The sequence below is a fragment of the Macaca nemestrina genome, chromosome 6, assembly GCF_043159975.1.
Source record: "Macaca nemestrina isolate mMacNem1 chromosome 6, mMacNem.hap1, whole genome shotgun sequence".
NCBI classification, from domain to species: Eukaryota; Metazoa; Chordata; class Mammalia; order Primates; family Cercopithecidae; genus Macaca; species Macaca nemestrina.
In genome coordinates this window covers 52,125,090-52,147,476 of record NC_092130.1, presented here as the reverse complement: position 1 = coordinate 52,147,476, position 22,387 = coordinate 52,125,090, and the positions used below count along the sequence as shown (strand labels likewise).

At 39.9% G+C, this 22,387-nt stretch overlaps 1 protein-coding gene across 1 annotated transcript in view; it reads right to left on the bottom strand.

Moving 5' to 3' along the window:
• Positions 1-9,043: 9,043 nt before the first annotated feature.
• LOC105467220 (fibrillin 2) overlaps positions 9,044-22,387 on the bottom strand; it is a 275,881-nt gene continuing 262,537 nt past the window's right edge. Inside the window, exons 62-65 of the mRNA XM_011716704.3 lie at positions 21,658-21,777; positions 14,577-14,808; positions 12,882-13,053; positions 9,044-10,964 (exon numbers count right to left, since the gene is read on the bottom strand). Of these exons, the coding sequence (XP_011715006.2) occupies positions 10,590-10,964; positions 12,882-13,053; positions 14,577-14,808; positions 21,658-21,777 (899 nt within the window). The 3' untranslated portion in view covers positions 9,044-10,589. The remainder of the gene's footprint in view (positions 10,965-12,881; positions 13,054-14,576; positions 14,809-21,657; positions 21,778-22,387) is intronic.

Genomic DNA, 22,387 nt, shown 5'->3' with positions numbered 1-22,387 from the left:
GGTTTAGCAGGGTATTGCAGGAAGAGCAAAGGATGACAGCATGGAAAGAAACCCACCTAATTCAAGTGGCTGACATAAAGCTACAGCATTTGATTTCTTTTTCTCTTGCTTAGCTGGGCTATTTTGACCCTTCTTGGGACTGTTGGGCATAATCCTTGGGGCTCATGAGTGGTTCCTCTCTTGGCGTTCCTAGGTCCTTTGTGAAATGCAAAGAGCAAACTCCCTGGCAGAACAGGCCAGCTTTCTCCAGCAAGGGCTCAGGAAACAAGAGGGCTCAGGAAACAAGAGGCGAGCCTCTGGGTTACTTCTCCTGGGACTAAGTCTAGCACAGCCTTACCTAACTCCATCCTTCCCAAACTAGAGTTGGGGAGGATGCAAGAAATAATAAATAAAGGCGACAAAATTCTTGTGAACTGCAGAACCATCCTGGCTTAGTTATTCACAGTAATAGGGGACACAGGAGAAGGGACTGGGGAAAATTCAGGGCTACTTCGTGACATCAATAGAGAAGCTAGCAGTCTATGACACTATATTCTAGGTCCCGTGGTGGGAGGGTGGGAGTATTCCATATTTCCTGTTTTTTTCTTTTAATTATTATTATTATTATTTTTTGGACATAGTTTTGTTCCTGTTGCCCAGGCTGGAGTGCAATGGTGTGATCTCGGCTCACCACAACCTCCGCCTCCTGCGTTCAAGCAATTCTCCTGCCTCAGCCTCCTGAGTAGCTGGGATTACAGGCATGCGCCACCATGCCAGGCTAATTTTGTAATTTTAGAAAAGACGAGGTTTCTCCATGTGGCCCAGGCCGGTCTCGAACTCCTGACCACAGGTAATCTTCCCTTCTTGGCCTCCCAAAGTGCTGGGATTACAGGCATGAACCACCACACCTGGCCAGAGTATCCTATATTTCTAAACCTCAAAACAATCCTAATGTAGGATAGATATTGTTTAGAGTTTTTTGGATGTAAGCAACAACTTATTTTGACAATAAAAGTAATTGATTCCAAGGATGTGGGATAGCTCAGATAATTTTGTAAAAACTGAAAAATCAGGCTTAGAAAGAAGATGGAATGGGTCAGCTTCTGGGGTCTAGATGGCAAGAACTGACTCATAGTTTGATTAGGGTGCTGCTTGGATGAATGCAAGATCTGTTATCTGCTCTTGTATTATTCTGCTCAAAATTCAAATTCCAGGGATACAGAAATCCAACCCAGGAGAGCAGAAACTCTTAAGTCCTAGTATGACTTTATGTAATGGTGGTGAGTAGTTACCCAAAGCAAAACTGGTGGTATGTTGTTTAAAAAAATACTTAAAACTGAACACAACTTGACTAATACCACACAGCAATTGAGTGACATCCAAGATACAAACCCTATTGGTTTTTTTGCCCCAAAGACTACCCTCTTTTCCTTCTCTCCCATGCTACCTCTCATTTTAATTTATGGGCAAGAATCATGTACACTGTTCTGTCATTGCTTGCAACAAAGTGACTAAAGTGAAGGAAGAGTTGAAGATTGGAGGGTGTGAGAAACAGATATGGTTGGGAAAGGAGAAGATTTCATCTTACTAGCAAAAAATTTTGAAGATGTTTTTCTCAAATACCTTCTGATGTGGTTTGGATCTGTGTCCCCACCCAAATCTCATGTTGAAACATAATCCCCAATGCTGAAGGTGGGGCCTGGTGGGAGGTGACTGGATCATGGGGGTGGTTTCTAATGGTTTAGCACCATCCCCCTCCTGCTGTTCTCGTGATAGAGTTCTCAGGAGATCTGGTTATTTAAAAGCGTGTGGCCTGATCAACATGGTGAAACCCCATTTCTACTAAAAATACAAAAATTAGCCAGGTACAGTGGCACATGCCTGTAATCCCAGCTACTTGGGAGGCTGAGGCAGGAGGATCACTTGAACTTGGGAGGCAGAGGTTGTAGTGAGCCGAGATCACACCACTGTGCTCTGGCCTGGGCAACAGAGTGAGACTCTGTCTCAAAAAAAAAAAAAAAAAAAAAAATGGTGTGGCACCTCCCCTCCTCTCTCTCTTCCTCCTGCTCTGCTCTGGCCATGTAACACATGCTTGCTATCCCTTCTGCCATGATTGAAAGTTTCCTGGGTCCTCCCCAGAAGCTGCTATGCATCCTATACAGCCTGCAGAACCATAAACCAATTGAACCTCTTTTCTTTGTAAATTTCTCAGTCTCAGGTATTTCTTTACAGCAATGCAAGAACAGACTAATACATCTTTCTATCTAGGCATCCTTGACATCACCCCTGTCTTCTGATTTTACTACTACTTCTTTACTTTCTCTCTCTCTCAGATGTTGTGACAAATCTCCTTCTGTTCTTCTAGATGTGGGAAGTTGCCAGGTCTTGGTTCTAGACCGTCTTTCCTTAATCTATTCTCAACCATACACCAATGATTCCTCATTAGCTATGGACTACAGGATAAAGTCTAAATGGCTTAGAATGTCCTTCAGCGACATTCATACCTGGGCCCCACCCTTCCTAATCATCTTTTTCCTTCATGGTGCCATCAGTTAAGGCCCATGGGTTTTGTTTTGTTTTTTGAGATAGGGTCTGGCTCTGTTGTCCAGGTTGGAGTGCGGTGGTACCATCTTGGCTCACTGCAACCTCTGCCTCCCAGGTTCAAGTGATTCTCCTGCCTCAGCCTCCTGAATAGCTGGGATTACAGGCGTGTGCCAGCATGCTCGGCTAATTTTTGTATTTTTATTAGAGATGCGTTTTGCAATGTTGGCCGGGCTGGTCTGGAACTCCTGGCCTCAAGTGATCCACCCACCTTGTTATCCCAAAGTGCTGGGATTACAGGTGTGAGCCACTGCACCCAGCAGGCCCACGGATTTAACTCTTCTTTGTGTTCCAATATACCATTCACATTATGACTTACAACATTTTGTTCATGTTGTTCTATCTTTTGGGAAATTCGTTCTTACTCTCTGCCATGTATCCCAAACTGCCTCATTCTACAAGATCCAGCTCAAGCCCCAGCATTTCCAGGAAATCTCCCATCACTCTGCATTTCACTGACCACTCCATTTTCCAAGAGTCTGGGGTCATTTGTCTGAGACATCCACTATGGCCCTTAAGCACACACTATCTTATAACATGTGGTTATCTTGTTTCTTTGTGGCTGGCTGTCTTGCTTGTTTCTTTGATTATTTGTAAGGTTTTGGAGGGAAAATCATTTAGGTCTGGGTAATACCCAACAGATTCTCATTTAATCAAGTTGTTCCAGAAATAAGAACTGTGTAATGTCTCTTGGAAGAGAAATTACTGTACCACTTCCCAAACCCAGAATTCTACAGAAGCAGTATGAACCTCCGTCCAGGTTTGGATCAAGGATATCCTCATGGGACAAGTCAAGATTGCAGCCAGCTTGCTTCAACAGCCTCTTCAATCTTCTCTCACCTTGGGGGAGACCTAAGGGGTTCTCTAGAAAGGTGGAGAAAAGCAGAATAAATCAAGAAAGTCCTTCTAGAAGACAGGAAGATACCTCCAGGATGATCTCCAGAAACCTGTTCTGAGGGTTTCCAGTAAAATCATGACTCTGATACCACCCGCTCCTTGGACAAGGTCCAATTTCCTGTGTTGGTCCATAAGTCTTCACTGTGAAGAGAGTCAAAATCCTCTCCCTCCCTTCATTCATTTATTATTTTCTGTCCTTGGCTTTGTGAAGTTTACCAGAATGACTAAGACACAGGCTCATAACAGGGTGAAGTCCCAAGTTCTAGTACATGGTCATGGGTCTTAGGACCCTGCTTTAGGCCTGAAGATCACAAATGCACAAGCCTGAGGCTCTAAATCCACTCCTACAGGAGCAGGTTCCATCAGTATAGGGAAGCTGAGGTCAGGTAGTGTGGGAGGAAGGGGGTGGCCTTAGGGTAGAAACCCAGGCAACTTAAGCATACCAAAAGCCTACTTTTTTCTCTTTTTTTTTGACAGATTATTAGCAACTGACCATTCACAGCTTCTACTGTTATTTCATTAATGGAACTCACACATGTAGCAGTAGTTGTCTGGCAAAGGCTATTAATGTTAACTTTCCCTATAGCTTGCTCTAAAAATCATGTAAAGCATTTTTCCTGTTTTCTTCTGGAAAATGTCTATACTACATCCTGACATATAAGCTGCAGCCCTAATGGGGGTGACTAATGGGAGCCGTTGGTTCTTGGCTATTTCAAAAGTAAGCCAACTTAATCTAGTAATATCTTTTTTAGGCTCTCAGGAAAAGGAAAAAAAAATGACAAGCAACACAAGCAACTAGTGTACTTTCCTTAAGCATTCTTAGTAAAACAAATGTGTATGTGTTTTTAAAGTTTTGAAGGTCTGGTTTAAATAAAACATTTAACCCTTTGAGAGCCAGGGCTCTAATATGTATTTACAGAAGTACAGGATTGGGGTGGGGCCTACTATGTAGCAGCCAATATCTTGGCATTTCAGTGCATACACAAATCTCTGGTTTATAAGAGATTGGGAGCAGTTACACAGACAGTGGGAGAGACAAAACAAAAAGCAGTGCTTGAATCGTGCTTGAAAAATATTTTTGGATTCAAGATGAGCCAAAACCATGGGAACTGGCCTATATCTTAGGGTTTAAAAGAGATCCAAATAGGCTTACCATGTAGTGGAAATATGAATAGAACCACACCGCAACTAGGCAACCAGGATTCTTGTCTCACCTCGATAGAAACTAGCTTTGCAATGAACTGTGTTACAACTCTGGGCCTTACTTTCCCCATTTGTAAACCTATAAACAGGATTGGATTTCTAAAGGCCTTTCTTTTTTTCTTTTGAGATGGAGTCTTACTCACTCTGTTGCCCAGGCTGGAGTGCAGTGGTGTGATCTCAGCTCACTGCAACCTCCGCTTCCCAGGTTCAAGCGATGCTCTTGCCTCAGCCTCCTGAGTAGTTAGGATTACAGGCACCCGCCACCATTCCCGGCTATTTTCTGTATTTTTAGTAAAGATGAGGTTTCACATGTTGGCCAGGCTGGTCTTGAATACCTGGCCTCAAGTGATCCACCCGTGTTGACCTCCCAAGTGCTGGGATTACAGTCATGAGCCACTGTGCTGGCCCTCTAAAGTCTTTCTAGTGCTAACATTGAACGACACTAAATCATCTCAAAGGGATGATCAGATGCCCATATTCTCCTTATTGGTTCGTTTCCTGGGGGTCTATAGATGGGAGGGCTCCCGCTGCATTTGTAGCTTGACCTATCATGCCTACAATTCTGTTAAGGGCAGAGTGATGTAGAGACGATAAACGCTCATGACCACGTCAGGACTTCTAAAGGTTCAGGCCACTTAGAAAATTTTCCTGATTGCCATTTATCTGGATGTGTTCCTACAATTCCATGACACAGCAGTAGTTCCAGGCCATGCTTAGAAAGGAGCTTTGTGTGGATATGTGAGCTCATTCTTCTACTAGTGATGGTAGTAAGATGAGTAGAAGGAGGAAGAAGAGCAGCTCACAGTTACTGAATGTGTGCTATCTGCTTGGGCCCTATGCTAATGGCGTTGCCTGTACTATCTCATTCAACCCTCTCAGCCACAGTGTAAGGAAAGATCATCCTAGGAAAGAAACCAGGTCTCAGAAAAGTTATGTAACTTGTCCACGGAGAAGGAATTGAAATTCAGGTCTGCTGAAAGTTTATTTCTTTTAACTAAAAGATAATACTGCTTGAGTGGGTGAACTGAATAATTGAATTGAATTGAACGATGTGAATAAAAATTCTCTGAAAAGGAATTTGGAGGAGAGACTTTATTCCAGTAATAATATGCAAACTGTGAAGATGCAGCTTTTGGTGTAACATGAAGGTGGTTTCAGAGCACAAAGAGAAGGTTCAGATTTGAAATAGCAAAAGGTCCTACTCAGGTTCCCAATGAGGACCAGTTTTGCAAATAAAGTATTCAAACTTGTTCTGACTGGTCAACACAATTGAGTTCTGATTGGTCAATACAACTGAGCCCTGATTGGCCAGGGTAGATGAGCTCAAAACCAGAAGTCAGCTGCTCCTTTCAAAGGGCCAGTAGGCATCATGTGTCCGGCCACAGTTTATATTGGCACCTACGACGGAAACCGGTTTGGCTTGATTATAGTCAGGGAGGTGCATTTACATCTTTCTAAGAACACAAGGTACATGACCTTCACCCAGCCACAGCTGCCTGGTTTTGTTTTAACTCGCTTCAGTTAGTCTTGGGGAATCCATGGGTAATCCACGCTTTCTGTCGACCAGGGCATACAGGGAATTACATCTTGCCTGGAAATGATCTAGACATTTAATGAACACCCATCATTTAATTTAGCTTAGCAAAACATCTGACACAGAAAGGATACCTTATAGGTGCCAAAATAACCTGTGGCCAGAAACCCTGCTGCCATCAACCCTTTGAAAGAAGCATTTGACAGAGACTTCGGGTTTGGGAGTTGGAAACCAACCAATCAGAGCTCACCTGTCCCCCTGCCAATCAGGGCTCAGCTATTTTGACAAATCAGGACTCATCTGTGTCAACCAGTTAGAACTAAGCAATTTTGAATACTTCATTTGCATAAATGAATCTGATTGGGAACCTGGGCACGACCTTTTGCTATAAAATCTGAATCTTTGGTTTTCTGGAACACACCTTTGTTTTACACTGAAACTGTTATCTTCCCAGTTTGCAAACTATTCACTGGAATAAAGTCTCTTTTCTTCAAATTCCTTTTCAGAGAACTTTCTTCACATTGTATTTTAGGACTCCACTGCTCTGTACACTGAAATAATTTTAAAGGACATGGGATCAGAAACATGTACTTCCTGTTGATCAAGAAAACCATGGCTTTGTATCTATTTGAGAAAGCAAGCGTCTTTAAAAAAAAAATGGAATCAATATTCAGGCTGGGATGAGATTGCAGACATGGTTGACACCCTTACTTCCTGTTGGGTGGCAATGAATCTCCATCTTTTCTTCTCAAGAAGTTCCTCAAGTTTTTCCTTTACTTTTTAAAAGAAAAAACAAAAACAAAAAAACACAAAACACTACACTATATTCCAGCCTTTCCCAATGGACTTGTCTTTGTCTTTGAACAGCTTCCATAATCCCATTGACATCCCAAAGGTGTGTGATTTACTCTTTCCAGTGTTTGAGCTTGAAAAAGAGCGGTTGTTTGAATAAATTCCGTATATTTTCTTGTGGACTATTGTAAATTAGGAGTACAAATGAGCCAACAATGGCATAGAAAGGAGTGAATGGATTACTGTCTTTTGAAGAGAAAGGATATGTTCACATTTCTAGTCTATTCTTGAAGAACGTATTTCTGAACTATTAAATTGAACCACATAAAATTGCCATTTTGTAGGTGGAACATGGCCAAATAACAGCAAATTCATATGCTTCAATGTGATATATGAATTACCTTGTTTCCTTAAATGTTTGTAAGACTCCAGTAGACTGATGCTCTATAATTTTTTGTTGTATTTCCCATCCTCAACCCCAAGTGTTTATTCTGTGAACCAGGAAGGCAATTAATGCAAAATAAAACCCTAGAGTATTTAAAAGAGAAAGACTGTATGAATTATCCTGTTTAGTATTCCTAGATAATGCAAAAAGGCAGATGTTTGAATTTAGTGTAACTAAACATTTTGTCCCTGAATTTTATTCAATGTTCACGCACAAAAATACCCAAATTTTATCTACTACAAGTAAGTAGCAAAAGCAAAAGGTACTAAACAGAGCTACATTTTTTAAAACTCCAAATTTAAATACAAGTAGAAAAAGAATTCATGTCAGCTAAAGACCAAATTATTGCTTATTAACTAACGCATGTGCCCAGTGGATTTGGTTTATGTGTCTGGGCTTATATCACACTTTACTTTCCTGCAAGATTTTCTATAACTTAGCCAGAGTAGTTTCTGGGGCAAATGGGACATTCATGGGAATGACAAAATAGTGCAGAAAATATCATTAGCAGTTCATTATGAGAAAGACAAATTCATCGTGATTGTGTCAGTGTTCACAGTAAGAAAATGGCAACAAAGCTACCAAAGGTACCTGAGACATTTCCTCCTGGGAGTGTCTTGCAGTGGTCATTTCCTTCTATGTCATTATTCTCTGTAAACCCCTCATCAATTTTTGATCTTCTATGTAAGGCACCTAAAGGATGTGGATTCTCAAACTTCTTTAGGAGCAAGTTGAAGATAAACTAAATGTTGTTGCTCAACTCTCAAGGCTAGAGTCAAATTTGGTTCCAGGTAATTTCATATTACAGTGCTCATGCTGTACCAGTAATAGATGCCAGATGAAACTGAATACGCATGTTAAGTTTTAAAGGATGCCTTGAGGCAAATACTTTTCTTACTCCATGCAGCTAATTTCTGATTGGCAAAGAACAGCATTAAGATCAGTCACAATATTTCCTTGTTTACTTATTCCTTGGATAAAAAATTTAAGCACATAAATTCTTAAACCATGTATTAAATTAATCTCTAAGAGTCTTGTAAACATTTCTGTGCTTGTTTTAGCAGTGTATCAGAGAGAGTTCATGTTAAATACTTGTTAAATCTATCCACTTCTCCACTGAATGAAGTATACATCATTTTAAGAGATAAGGTTTGGATTATTTTTGAAGATGCCTTTTGGCCTGGGGTATGCCCACTATTACCTTAAATTAAAAACTTGAGTTCGGGAAATTTCTACCTTAAAGAAGTAAGATTCTCTAAAAGAACGTTTCACTTCCTCATGGATACTTTAAGGGGGCATTAGCATGAAGTGAAGAATTTCTTTGAAGTTTCCAGAAAGATGGGTCCCAGGAAGTTTAGAATTTATGCAGAAGTAAATGACTTTATGTCCTTCTATTTGAACGTAACTTCAAATCATAATCATCAGTTGAACACACGTTGACTTTGCTTCACAGATTTGCCAGCATTCCTTTATTTTCCTGTGTGTCTGGCTCTCTGTCTGTTACTTTAATACATGTTCCCACAGGCAAAGCTCCCAGCCCCTCCCACAAATACAACAGGGGTTGTGGTCTCATAAAATTTTCAGCCAGAAAATTACCCCAAAATAAGCTTTATTGCAAGAAAAGTGTCATATTTGATACATAGACCTACAAAAACAAACAAAACCAAAAACCATAAGCTTTTCCTCACAAACTCTTGATTACAAATTTACACTGCTCCTTTTATTTTTTAGTTTAAAAAAAAAAATAAAACCTCAAAACACTGGGTATGACTGGTTACTCGTCTTTGGTCAGCACAGGTTTGAGAGGAACAACCGGGAGTCTGCGTGTGCTTTGGCCATTTCACATATGAGGTTTGGTCACTGGTCCAGGGGAACAGGTTCTTGGGTTGAGAAGAATAATGGATACGTACTCTTAATAGCACGTCCTGGTACAATACCTTTTTAAATGACTAAAGCAAACTAAACATCAATTCATTGTACAAACATCTTTCATACACAATAGGCTATAAAACGAGGCATATGGTGTATAACTACAGTATTAATGAAAATTCTAAAAAAAAAAATGGGTTTAAAACAACAACAACAACAACATATATTCCTTGGCTGCACTGCATGATTTGTTTGCACATATGGCAATCCTGAAATAACTTGAACATAATAAATGCACCATTGTCTAAGACAGCACGAAACACTACAGAACGCCAGGTGTTCCCTTTCAAAGGAACGGCGGTTCTTCAGCTGCCTACAGTACCATGAGTACGCAGCGCACCCTGGGTAAGAATGAGGTGTTGTGGGTAGCACATGTGGTTCCTTGAGGTTATGAGAAGGAAATACAGTACGGTTTGGCCTGCAATGCTAATGGTCTCACAAGCAGTCAAGGTATTTTGCTACAGTGGTTGTGCTTCATCTTCTGTTGCCTGGTGTGTCTGGTGATGTGAAATGTTGTCACAAATGAGCTGCTTTGGCTTCGATCTACGTTATAAAGGATCTAATGACATTCATGTCTTTTAAATTATTGATTACACTGCCCATTCAGCTCTGTGTGGCTTTCTTTAAAATCATCAGGTGTGTATCAGCTGGATGACTGGCAGAAAACCAAAGGAAACATCTCTTGTATCTATTGGATTTTTAAAAAGCACCTCTAAAAGAAATAGCTCAAATTTATAAATCTAAAGAAAAACAAGTGAGTTTCCCTTTTTGTTTACATAGTTTGTTCATTTCTCCATATATTACTGCATTAAAAATAAATAAACATCTATATTTTTTTAATTAGCAACTATAGCAAAATACCCAAAGTGTTACAGACTGCTAACAGGAAAAAAAAAAAAGCTCACATTATTTTTGTGCATTTAGTGCCATATGCTGATATCTTGAACATTTAGGTTTCTTTTAATATATTTTAAAATGAAGTTATATAAAAAATACAGTAACCACGGTTGCCTTTGTGCTCAAATCTTTGGCCATACCAGAGTCTAAATTATCCCTCCCTGTGAGGGTCAACATTCAAAGTCTAAGTCAGGGAGGAAAGAAACAGAGTTATTATTATTTTTCCTCTTTAAAATTAGTCCTTGACTTTTCAAATGCTTCTTGCAGACTGGCTGTGCTAGGATTTGAGCCTGGGCCCAAGTCTGTGAAGGGTTAATAGAGCTGAATCTGCAGCCTCATTCTGAGAGCCTCCCCAAGCTCCCCTAGGAGGTAGTCATCCTCATTGCTCTCTTCCAGTTTCTTAAGCTCCTTCTTCTTATAGAGAGGGACGCTAGTGATTTCCAGTGTGTACGTGCCAGGCATGAGCTTCTTCTTGGCCGTGTGCAAGTAGCTGAGCCCATTTCTTTGGTGGATGCGGAAGATGCCATCATCATTCCCTTGAGAGATGACATAACGGATGTGGTTGTTGAGGGGCTGGATGGCGGGCCTTAGCTCCAGGATGTGCTCCTTAGAGCCGAGGTGGGAGAGGTTGAACTTCATGTTGACGGGGCTGTCCATGTCGACACTCTCTAGGCTGATCTGTTCAACCTGGAGGAAGAACAGGAAATGATTTGGGACAAGCTTCTACTGCACAAGCAGAGGACTAGAAAGAGATCAGCTGCAGGGGTTTTGGTCACAAGGACAGGCTGTGGCTTCCCACTCCCGCTTTCTGCACTCTCCTTACCAGCAGTGGCTGTGAAAGGGCTATTGTACATTTTTGTCAGTTGGAAGAAAAGGCCAATTCCATCGAGAATGCCCTGTAAATCTTTATGACTTCTCACTCAGCCTTAATGAGGTAATTAAAGTTACAGGACTGGGCCTACAGAGTGTTCACATTTCAAGATTTTTTGATGAGTTTATGAAATATTGTGCTAATTAATAATTTTTTTAAAAGAAAGTTTAGGTAATGATTTTTCTTTTTTTTCTGAAGTCAAAATGAGAAGTACTGCTGTTGGGCATCAGCAGGGACTGCGCCCAGGGGAATCTTCTGGCTGAAGGCTGGGCTTTGATTTGTAAGGTAAGTGAATGATGAGTGAGTTTACTGGGAGCTATCAGAGGTATGCAGAGTGAGTGATCTGCAGAGTTCTCAGGGCTCCAGTTTGAACCAGCATCTTTGGTAAAAGCCAGTGGGGCAGGGCCCAGATAAACCAAGTCTGACTTTTGCTCAGAGGGTTGGGAGGGGTACAAATGATATTTAAGTAAGATAGGATGAAAACCACAGTGCTTTGATTGGGTACCTGCTAAGTAAGAGCTTGGCAATGGTGACCCAGAAGTGCCCATCAGTGTTCAGGCAGGATTATATCCTAGTACCCCAATGGGAAAGTTTATAAGCAGAACTTCTGGATTTGTAGTTTGGGAACTTGATGAATATCTCAACTGTCAAACTCAAACATCAGTTGGGTATCTTAGTCTACTTAAGGTAAATGTAACACTGGCTTATCTATTATTATAAAATAGCATCATAAACTTTTTGGCTAGAGAAGTCAGGTCATATAGACAAAGTTTCTGAGGCCCATAAAACTGAAGCAAGTTGTCCAATTCACACAGCCAGCTAGTTGTTGATTAGGTTTTTTGGTGGGGTAATTTCTCAGTCATATTAACTGCAAAGAGTGGTGAGTGATGACCTCATGCTGTCTCAGATCTTTGGGAAAATCATCAAGGCCTCTAGATATGAGATATTCATCATTGACAGGAACTGAACACGTGGGTTATATATGTCAGGCATTGTTCCAGGCAGTTCACGTGTTTCAATTCAATTAACCCTTCCATCAGCCTTCAGAGGTAAGTATTAGTCCCACTTTACAGGTGAAAAAACTGAGGCTGAGAGAAGTTAAATAAACACACCCTATGTAACAGAGGTAATCGATAGGGAGGGCCAGGGAATTATGTCCAAAACCAGGCAGTTTGCAGCCCACCCCTTTAAACACTGCCAAAATGCCATTAGGGAAAGGAAATATCAGCGGCAGGCAATTTCCAACTTCAGTTCCTTAAAGAATACAAGTGATTTGGAAGACAAAAGTTTTTAATGCAGGAACAGCTGTCTTATAAATAAATCAAAGAATATGAGACCTACTTGGTTTTCCTAGTGAAAATTACAATCAGTCTTGTATGCTATGCATTTATAAAACAGAACTGAACAAATTAAAAATAATTTCATTTTTTGAATCATGCAAAAATAGCTCTTTCCCAGATGGACATACCCTCCCGCATAAATCAAAAATGACAACAAGAGAAAATGCTCTGAAACTGTGAATCTTAAACAGTTTTTTCTCCCAAGCTTTGTGTTTTGATCTAATAATTCAATCATTTTAATGTACTTGTCTTTTCCATACTGGGTCCATTAATTTATCCATTAAATTCAAGGTATGATTAACTGGAATGAGGCTGAAAACGACATGAACTGCACTGTTTATATGACTCCATATGGATAAAATTTTGTGGCAACACAAAGTGGGATGTACTCACAGCAGTGGGATCAGGTTCATGAATACTTCTCTTCTGCCTGCTGTCTTTCTTAGAATAGCCATTGATTTTGCACTCGTAGCATGCTTCTGGGGACAGAGCATTTTCCTCATCGACCTCTGTATCCAGTGACAGGTACTGCCCCTTGTTAAATCCCATTCCTGAGACACAGTGGCTATTTGCAAAAAGCAAAGTATTGTTAGATTTTATCACTGACTTTGACCATAGTTTTCCAGTGGTAGAGCAGATTCTTCAGAAACACGAAACCAAAAGAGCAAACTCTAAACTCATAAACATAAAACTCTAATACTCTTTGCAACTCTTTTTCTTTTAGAGACAAGGTCTTGCTCTGTTCCCCAAGCTGGAGTACAGTGGCACGATCTTGCTCACTGCAGCCTCGAACTTCTGGGCTCAAGAGCTCCTCCTGCCTCAGCCTCCAAATTAGCAGGGACAATAGGCACACATCACCACACCCAGCTAATTTTTTTTAATTTTAATGTTTTGTTGAGATAGGGTCTTGCTATGTTGCCCTGGCTGGTCTCCAACTTCTGCCTTCAAGCGATCCTCTTACCTCAGACTCCCAAAGTACTGGGATTACAGGGATTAGCAACCATCCCCTATAATTCTTTAACACACAATAGATAAATTTTTCCCTTATTTTGACACAGCAAAATTCTCCTGAGGGTGAGCCCCATGCTTCCCCAATTTTCAGTCCTAATTAGACTGAAGTACTGAGCATAATTAACTCCAGAAGGTAAAAGCAAGGTATGAATTTCCAAAGAGAACACTAAGAGAGGTTCCATTGTTTCAGGGGCCTGAAGCCTGTATTTGCTGCTTGTAACAAAGCTCCCTGCTTTAAAAACTGAGATTTCTGAACTTGTATTTTGGTTATTTTGGTTAGTGAGTCAATGAATTGGCTCTAAATGACCTTTGTCTAGACCAAGCCTTTTGTTTTAAGTATTGTCATACACTATTGTTGGACAGACTTGGCCCATTCCTTTTAGTCCCTGCCTTGCACAATGCTCCTTTCAAAGAAGGCAACCTGGACTGACCTCTAAATGCCCACCTTCTTTGTCACTGAGCACCACGGCCTTCCTGGAAGGATGCAAATGGCCAGCACCTAGGCCACAGCCCTTGGAACTTGAGACTATGTGCCTAGTTGGAGGGAAGCCTGTCTTGTGGGCCGGGCCTGTGCTGAGTGGCACCACATCAAACTAGGCACCATCCTCTCTCTGTGCAACAGAAAATCCACCTGAGCAAAGAAAGGGACAAACTCCTTCCTCAGTGATCACTGTGCTAGCACCTTCCAGAAATTGTAGAAGAACCTGTGGCAAGGCCATTTCCACTTCTACCTCACAGCCCAGGTATCCATGGCAACATGTGAGCCAGATTTTTAAACGTCTGCTTGTCTCTGGCCTTGGGTCAGATTGAATCAATTCACGCCCTTAATAACAGGAGCAAAGAGTGATATTTACATACAAATTCAAGTTTTATGCTCATCGCAAAGGAAGTAATCCTATACCCTGAGCACAGTCCGTGTGTGCTTTCTTGCTGTTTATCTGCATACCCTAAGAGCTCTAATCAATGGTTCTGCGGCTTGGTTTTTAGACACTGTACTCTCCCCTGCAGTGGTGGGTGGCCAGAACTCACTCAGGAACCATGTGTTCCTCTGGGTGGTGAGGCTGAAGGCCGCCTTACCCTTGTCCCACTCGGTAGTATCCAGGGGGGCAGCCACAGAGGTAGCCTCCCTCCGTGTTGGAGCAGCCGTAATTGCAGGGGTTCTTGGAGGATGAGCACTCATTCACGTCGTGGCAGGCACTGGAGAACTGGTCGAAGGAGAAACCTGAGGGGCAGGCGCACTTGTAACTCCCCAGGGTATTGTAGCAGGAAGCAGAGCCACAGGCATTGGGATTGGAGCATTCATTCTCATCTAGTGAAATGAAGAAAGAAACTCTTACACGGGGAAGCCGGCAAGAGCAAAATGTGAACAAGTCTGGAGTCTCAAGTGCCTGTGATTTTATGGCAGAAATAACTCTTAACACGGTATTTTATTTTATTCTGACGACTGATTTGCAAAGCATATTAATGAAAATAGTTCCCCTAAATTGTGGCTTTAAAAAACCCTTGCTTTGCTCTTTTCTGTTTGTACTGTTTCTAAATATGTCTGCAGCCCTTGGGGACAGATATTTGCAGTTTGCCTAGTGAATAACTCTTCTATTCTCTTAACAGAAGGTTACTTCAAAAGCCTATATCTCAGGCAAATCCTTAGAGATAGAGAGAAAATGAGTTGCCAGGGCATGTCGGTGGGGGAGAAATGGGAAACGACCGCTCTTGGATACCGTGTTTCTTTTGGAGGTGATGAGAATGTCCTGAAACTGGTAGTATCGATGACTGCGTACCTTTGTGAGAATCTACAAACCCATTTACCTGTACACTTTAAAAAGGAGAAGTTTATGATATATCAATTTTTAAAAATCCCTGTAAGTATTTGTATCCATTCCCCCAGCAATTCCCCAAACCTTCATTATATAGGAGGAGAAAGCATTAAAAAAAAATGCATAAACCCTAAATGAAAACAATGGAAATCAACACTATTTAATTAAATCAATTGAACTAACAACTAGTTCAGTTTAAAATGTCTGAGAACCCACTGGGTGCAGACTGCGCCTTCTGAGGCAGGTTTGCATCCAGCTATCAGCCAGCACATAGCTTTTACTCACTTAATGACTAACATTATACTATAAATCCCTGGTAGCAGGATAATTATAGGTTATACTTTCAGTTGCTATTGTCATTTTTACAAAATCAAAGTCTGATTATGCTTTCAACTTCGGAGATTATAATTTTGCCTTAACTGTCTGGTTGATATACAGCACGCGGCTTGACTTCTTTGGGCTTTTTTTATAATCCAAATTTCACCCTGGGAACAAATCACATCTGTTCCATGGAATTCTTTCAATTTTTGTGACTCCATGTGGAGCAAAGAGTGTGTGTTTACCTAATATATGACAAGCATATATTTCAGCCCACGTAGGGAAACAGGCCCATGTGCAAGTAGGCGTGCGCGGAGGACACAGGACCTAGTGGGGAAGCGAGGGATCGGCAGCAGCTCAGTGAGATCTGGAGGATGCACACGGGCTCTCAGTGAACAGGCCTCCCAGACAGGAAATCAAACTTCGTTAAGTACAGGATAGAAGTTACTCAAAGGGTAGATGTTATTAGGTACATTTTTGTATCATGATTCTGATAGTCTCAGAATTAAAGGAGACCACTAAATGTAGGTTTCTTAATCACTGAATATAAAAGATGCTGATTATCTAATATGTGAAAATTCTTAGCCTTTAGGGCAGGGGAAGAATGCAGATACAATAAATAAATTCTCAGTAACTTGGCTACATATGATGTAACTGTAACTGCTATTTTATTTCTATATACAAGAGACTTGGAATTCTGCCACAAAGGCTCATCTGCTTTTATAATTAGATCTGACATTCCTATGCAGTGTTTCTCTCCTAACAGGAAATCTAAATTAGATTACAATTTAATAAAATGATCCTGCCATGCATATACCATTAGACATTGTGTTAGGAAGAAAAATTACCAGGCAAAAATAATTAACTGAATAAATTACACTTAAACATATCACTTACAAGAATATTTAAAAATATGTAACATTTTTGCAAGCACCATGATATCTCATATTTATATTCTATAAATGTGTATCATGATTAAAATTTATAGACTTAAATAAATATATTCCTGTCTGACACATAGTTTGAACTGATTCAAGCCTCACTAAAACATGTGTGAATTATTGTGAACAGGCTATAGAAGCAACTGGAAGTTACTAATACTAAAACACAAAGTCTTCATATTTGAAGACATAATTTTTCTTCATATGCAAATGTTAATATTTACATATTTCCAATTCTGAATAATTGTATTGGAATAACTCTAATGCTTATAAATAGTTGAGAATGTTCCCTACATCTGTACACTCTATCTACCAGAAAGTTGTGAATTATCTGTGACAACTGGCAGGAAACTCCCTGAAGTGTTAGTTTGAATTGAAAGCTTTTTTTCAGCATTGACACTTTCAAAGAACTTTCATTCTTTTCCAACTGGTGGTAAGTTTAGTAACATAATAGGTTTACAATTTTGCTGGTTTAAACTATCTGATGCATTGACTAACAGTGTTGACCACTGACAAGCAGCCCTGAGGAAATCTGTCTGAAATGCTTCCTTCTGTATTCCCCCATCAATCACATGAATGGCTGAAGATATTCACACAAGTAGTGACAGATAAAAAATGTTTGTGGCTTTTTAATTTGCGTTTTGTACTAATTCTTTTTCTTTTGCTAACTTGTTGCTTTTATTAGTTTCCTGAAGGGGTATTTCACCCTATTTCTGCCATATATTTGAGTTAAAAATCCAATGGCATTACATGAATTCAAGGGAAGAAAGTCAGCAATTTTATCAGAGACAAGCTGGATTCCTCAACGCTGCCCAGAAGAATCTAGAATCTGCTGAAATAAATCCCTGATGTGTCGTACCCAGGCACCTGCTGCATAGAGGTACCCATTTTAGTAGAACAAGCTTACAAATTAATACGTGCAATTAGGGATATCTGCTCATGTATTTTTAGTTTTAGACTCATCTTTGAAACCATTTATTCCTCTGCTCATGGAGTTTCTCCTGATTAGAAGGCAAACAGGCTTCTGGCTGGACTCCAGTGCGAGCTGCTCTGGGGGTGACTGCCTTATCAAAGTGCCCACCCCAGGATTTCATAAAGGGGAATTGGGATACACCACACCATCTTGATTTTAAGTCAGACTATTTTAAACAGAGCTTCTACATTTAGTAGAAACCTGTGCAGCTAGTTCTGTGCTACATGTTTAGAAACAAAAACTTCAGGAAACTGAAAAACTTTGAAATTAAATTGGCACTCCATGCATGTTCCTATTTCTCCTTACGTTCTCCTTAAAAAAAATTCTGTTTAAGCTGTCACAATATGAAATACTAGAGAATCATTCTTTTGGATTAAGGTCTATGGAATTAACCAAGAAGTCCATGGTATTTACTAAAGTGGTGGGCTTCATATTTTATAAATATTGCAATATAATAAAATTGTTTTATATAATTATTTTATTTATTTAAATTTTACTTTAAGTTCCGGGATACATGTGCAGAATGTGCAAGTTGGTTACATAGCTGTAAGTGTGCCATGGTGCTGTGCTGCACCTATTGACCCATCCTCTAGGTTCCCACCCCTTGCCCTCCACCCCCTAAAAGGCCCCGCCATGGTTGATTCCCTTCCTTTCCGTGTTTATGTGTTCTCACTGTTTAACTCCCACTTATGAGTGAGAACATGTGGTGTTTGGTTTTCTGTTCCTGTGTTAGTTTGCTGAGGATAATGGCTTCCAGATTCATCCATGTCGCTGCAAAGGACATACTCTCATTCCTTTTTATGGCTGCATAGTATTCCATGGTGTATATGTACCACATTTTCTTTATCCAGTCTATCATGGATGGGCATTTGAGTTGGTTCCAAGACTTTGCTATTGTAAATAGTGCTGCAATAGACATATATGTGCATGTGTCTTCATAGTAGAATGATTTATATTCCTGTAGGTATATACCCAGTAATGGGATTGCTGGGTCAAATGGTATTTCTGGTTCTAGATCCTTGAGGAATCACCACACTGTCTTCAACAATGGTTGAACTAATTTCCATTCCCACCAACAGTATAAAAGTTTTCCTGTTTCTCCACAGCCTCACCATCATCTATTGTTTCTTGACTTTTTAATAATTGCCATTCTGACTGGCATGAGATGGTATCTCACTGTGGTTTTGATTTGCATTTCTCTAATAATCAGCGATGTTGAGCTTTTTTTCATATGTTTGTTGGCCGCATAAATGTCCTTTTTTGAGAAGTGTCTGTTCATATCCTTTGCCCACTTTTTGATGGGGTTGTTTGTATTTTTCTCACAAATGTGTTTAAGTTCCTTGCAGATTCTGGATATTAGACCTGTGTCAGAAAGTTCCTTGCAGATTCTGGATATTAGACCTGTGTTAGATGGGTAGATTGCAAACATTTTCTTCCATTCTACAGGTTGCCTGTTCACTCTGATGATAGTTCTTTTGCTGTGTAGAAGCTCTTTAGTTCTTTGAAACCAATGAGAACAAACAGACAATGTACCAGAATCTCTGGGCCACAGCTAAAGCAGTGTTTAGGGGAAATTTATAGCACTAAAATGCCCACATCAGAAGGCTAGAAAGATCTCAAGTCGACACCCTAACATCATAATTAAAAGAGCTAGAGAAGCAAGAGCAAGCTAATCCAAAAGCTAACAGAAGACAAGAAATAACTGAGAGCAGAATTGAAAGATACAGAGACATGGAAAACCCTCCAAGAAAATCAATGAATCCAGGAGCTGGCTTTTTGAAAAAAATAACAGAATAGACCACTAGCCAGACTAATAAAGAACAGAGAAGAATCAAATAGACACAATAAAAAAAATGATAAAGGGGATATCACCACTGATCCCACTGAAATACAGACTACCATCAGAGAATACTATAAACATCTCTATGCAAATAAACTAGGAAATCTAGAAGAAATGGATAATTTCCTGGACACATACACCCTCTCAAGACTAAACCAGGAAGAAGTCAAATCCGCAAATAGGCCAATAACAAGTTCTAAATTTGAGGCAGTAATGAATAGCTTAACAACCAAAAAAAAGCTCAGGACCAGATGGATTCAAAGTATACAATAATGCTAAAGTAACCAAAACAGCATGGTACTGGTACCAAAGCAGACATATAGACCAATGGCACAGAACAGAGACCTCAGAAGTAAAACCACACATCTACAACCATCTGATCTTTGACAAACCTGACAAAAACAAACAATGGGGAAAGGATCTCCTATTCAGTAAATGATGCTGGGAAAGCTGGCTAGCCATATGCAAAAAACTAAAACTGGACCCCTTCCTTACACCTTATACAAAAATTAACTCAATATGGATTAAAGACTTAAAGTAAAACCCCAAACCATAAAAACTCTAGAAGAGGCAGGGCATGAGGCCGGGCTCATGCTTGTAATCCCAGCACTTTGGGAGGCTCCGGCGGGTGGATCACCTGAGGTCAGGAGTTCAAGACAAGCCTGGCCAACGTGGTGAAACCCCGTCTCTACTAAAAATACAAAAAATTAGCCGGGAATTGTGGCAGACTCCTGTAATCCCAGCTACTCAGGAGGCTGAGGCAGGAAAATCACTTGAACCCCGGGAGGTGGAGGCTGTAGTGAGCTGAGATCATGCCACTGCACTTCAGCCTGGGCAACAGGGCGAGATTCCGTCTTAAAAAAAAAAAAAAAATTCCCAGAAGAAAACCTTGGCAATACCATTCAGGACATAGGCATGGGCAAAGACTTCATGATGAAAACATCAAAAGCAATTGCAATAAAGCCAAAATTGACAACTGGGATCTAATTAAATTAAAGAGCTTCTGCACAGCAAAATAAACTATCATCAGAGTGAATAGGCAACCTACAGAATGTTTTACATTATTTTAATAGCTATGTAAAAAATATTGTTCCTGATATTCTAAAGACTTTGCCTTTGTTTATGAATCAATAAATCTGGGGATAAGGAGTTCTGCAACATTCTTTTTTCTATGAAGAGGAAAAAAAGTGAATTAAATTTATCAAGTTATTTTGATTGCCTAACTGGTAATTTTAATAATTTTTTGAAACTGTCTTGTCTTTAACTTTTGATCACTTACTGGTTTCTGCATTTCCTCCTATGAGTGTATATTCGTGGTGTGGTAAAGTGTCTGTCTTTGACCTGGCATGATTTTCTCTCCATTGAAATTTATCTTGTTTTGTTCTTAATTCACTAAGCTGTCATTAGAAATTTCTTTTGAGAAGACCACAAATGATACAATAAGACTAATTTATCTAGTGGATCACAATAATTCAATATGTGAATAACCTGGGAAGTAATTTGAATTACTACACAGAAACAGGAAGCACCCTGGTATTTCTCTGAAGGACCCCAGTGCCCCTTTCTGCTCGGTTATGGCAGGATCTAGCGTCAAAATGTGTTGGTTGGAGGGTCTGTGAAGGGCATTCAAATGGAGCAAAGAAATTAGGCATATGCTAAGTAAGTCAGCTGGCTATTCAAGTAGAGAATAATGTTCTCTTTGATCAATCGCTCCTTAAAAGGAGAATTTCAGTGACTATTATCAATGCAAGGAACAGAGCTGAGAGCCCATGTATTTTATTTTACAAACACTTCTGTCTAGAGTTGCCAACAGCATTTGCTATAAGTAGGTACTTTTTTGACCTTAAAACACTTCCCATCCTTTATTAAATCTATGTGACAGGAGAGCACACATGGACTGTCCTCATTAAGCTGACGTGAATTCCTTTAGATTCGTATGAGGGGAATGGATGGGAAATCTAAAGATATCAAATTACAGACAAAAAAGTGGCTGACCTTGGCAAACAAAGATGGTGATTCTTAACATCATCTTCAGAAACTTAAAATTAGCAGAAATTTAAAATGAAGAAACCTCTAGTTAACGTTTATGTACTTAAAAACAAACTTTTTATTGTAGATATTTTCAAACATACACACTAGCAGAATGAGTCCCCATGCATCAGTCTCAAGGCCTAGTTTTAAAGTCTAAAATTCAAAGGCTATACTGAAACCTCAACCCTCACAATTTGTTCATCTTATTCAGAGATACTTTCAGGAAGAAAAGTGCACTCACCGACACACTGATTCCACTGGTAGTGCTGGATGTAGCCTTGGGGGCAGCCACATCTGTAGCCACCCAGGATGTTCTGGCAGCCGTGTTGGCACCTGTGGTTCCCATCACATTCATCAACATCTGCAAAAACAAGCCGGGTAAAACGTTCATGTCACTTTCTTCTACTATTTTTAAATGCACTCCAAACGAAACCTGGGGTAACTGTTATCATGGGAACAAACACACAAGACGTGACACACAGAGAGTCTGTCATTTTTCCAGGTCACATGATTATTAGTCAGTGGTGGTGCGAGGAAGAGTTCTGAGATAAGAGACCACCTCATTCTTCTGCTCTCCACCAGACCATGGCACGTCAGTGCTCTAAGTAACATCTCAATTTCAGCAAGTCAACCACAGCCACCACAAATGTTGTGCTTTTTGAACTAATTAACTGCATATGGTATGATTTATTTGGTAAATCATATATATAAAACTATATTTGCATTGCATGTTTCAGTAAGTTTGAAAGTAACTGAGATATAATCCTCATTTTGGGGAGGATAGAAGCGTTACAGAGATACCTAAAAAGTATAATTCTATTGCACGTAAAAATTTTTATTACCATTCAAGATTAATTAGATGTAAATCCCTCTTAAGTATTTAAATGTGTTATTTTTAGACAAGATGTGGTGTATTATACATGTGGAATAATTTCTTTGTTTATTTATGCATGCTCTTTTGGAATGACAAC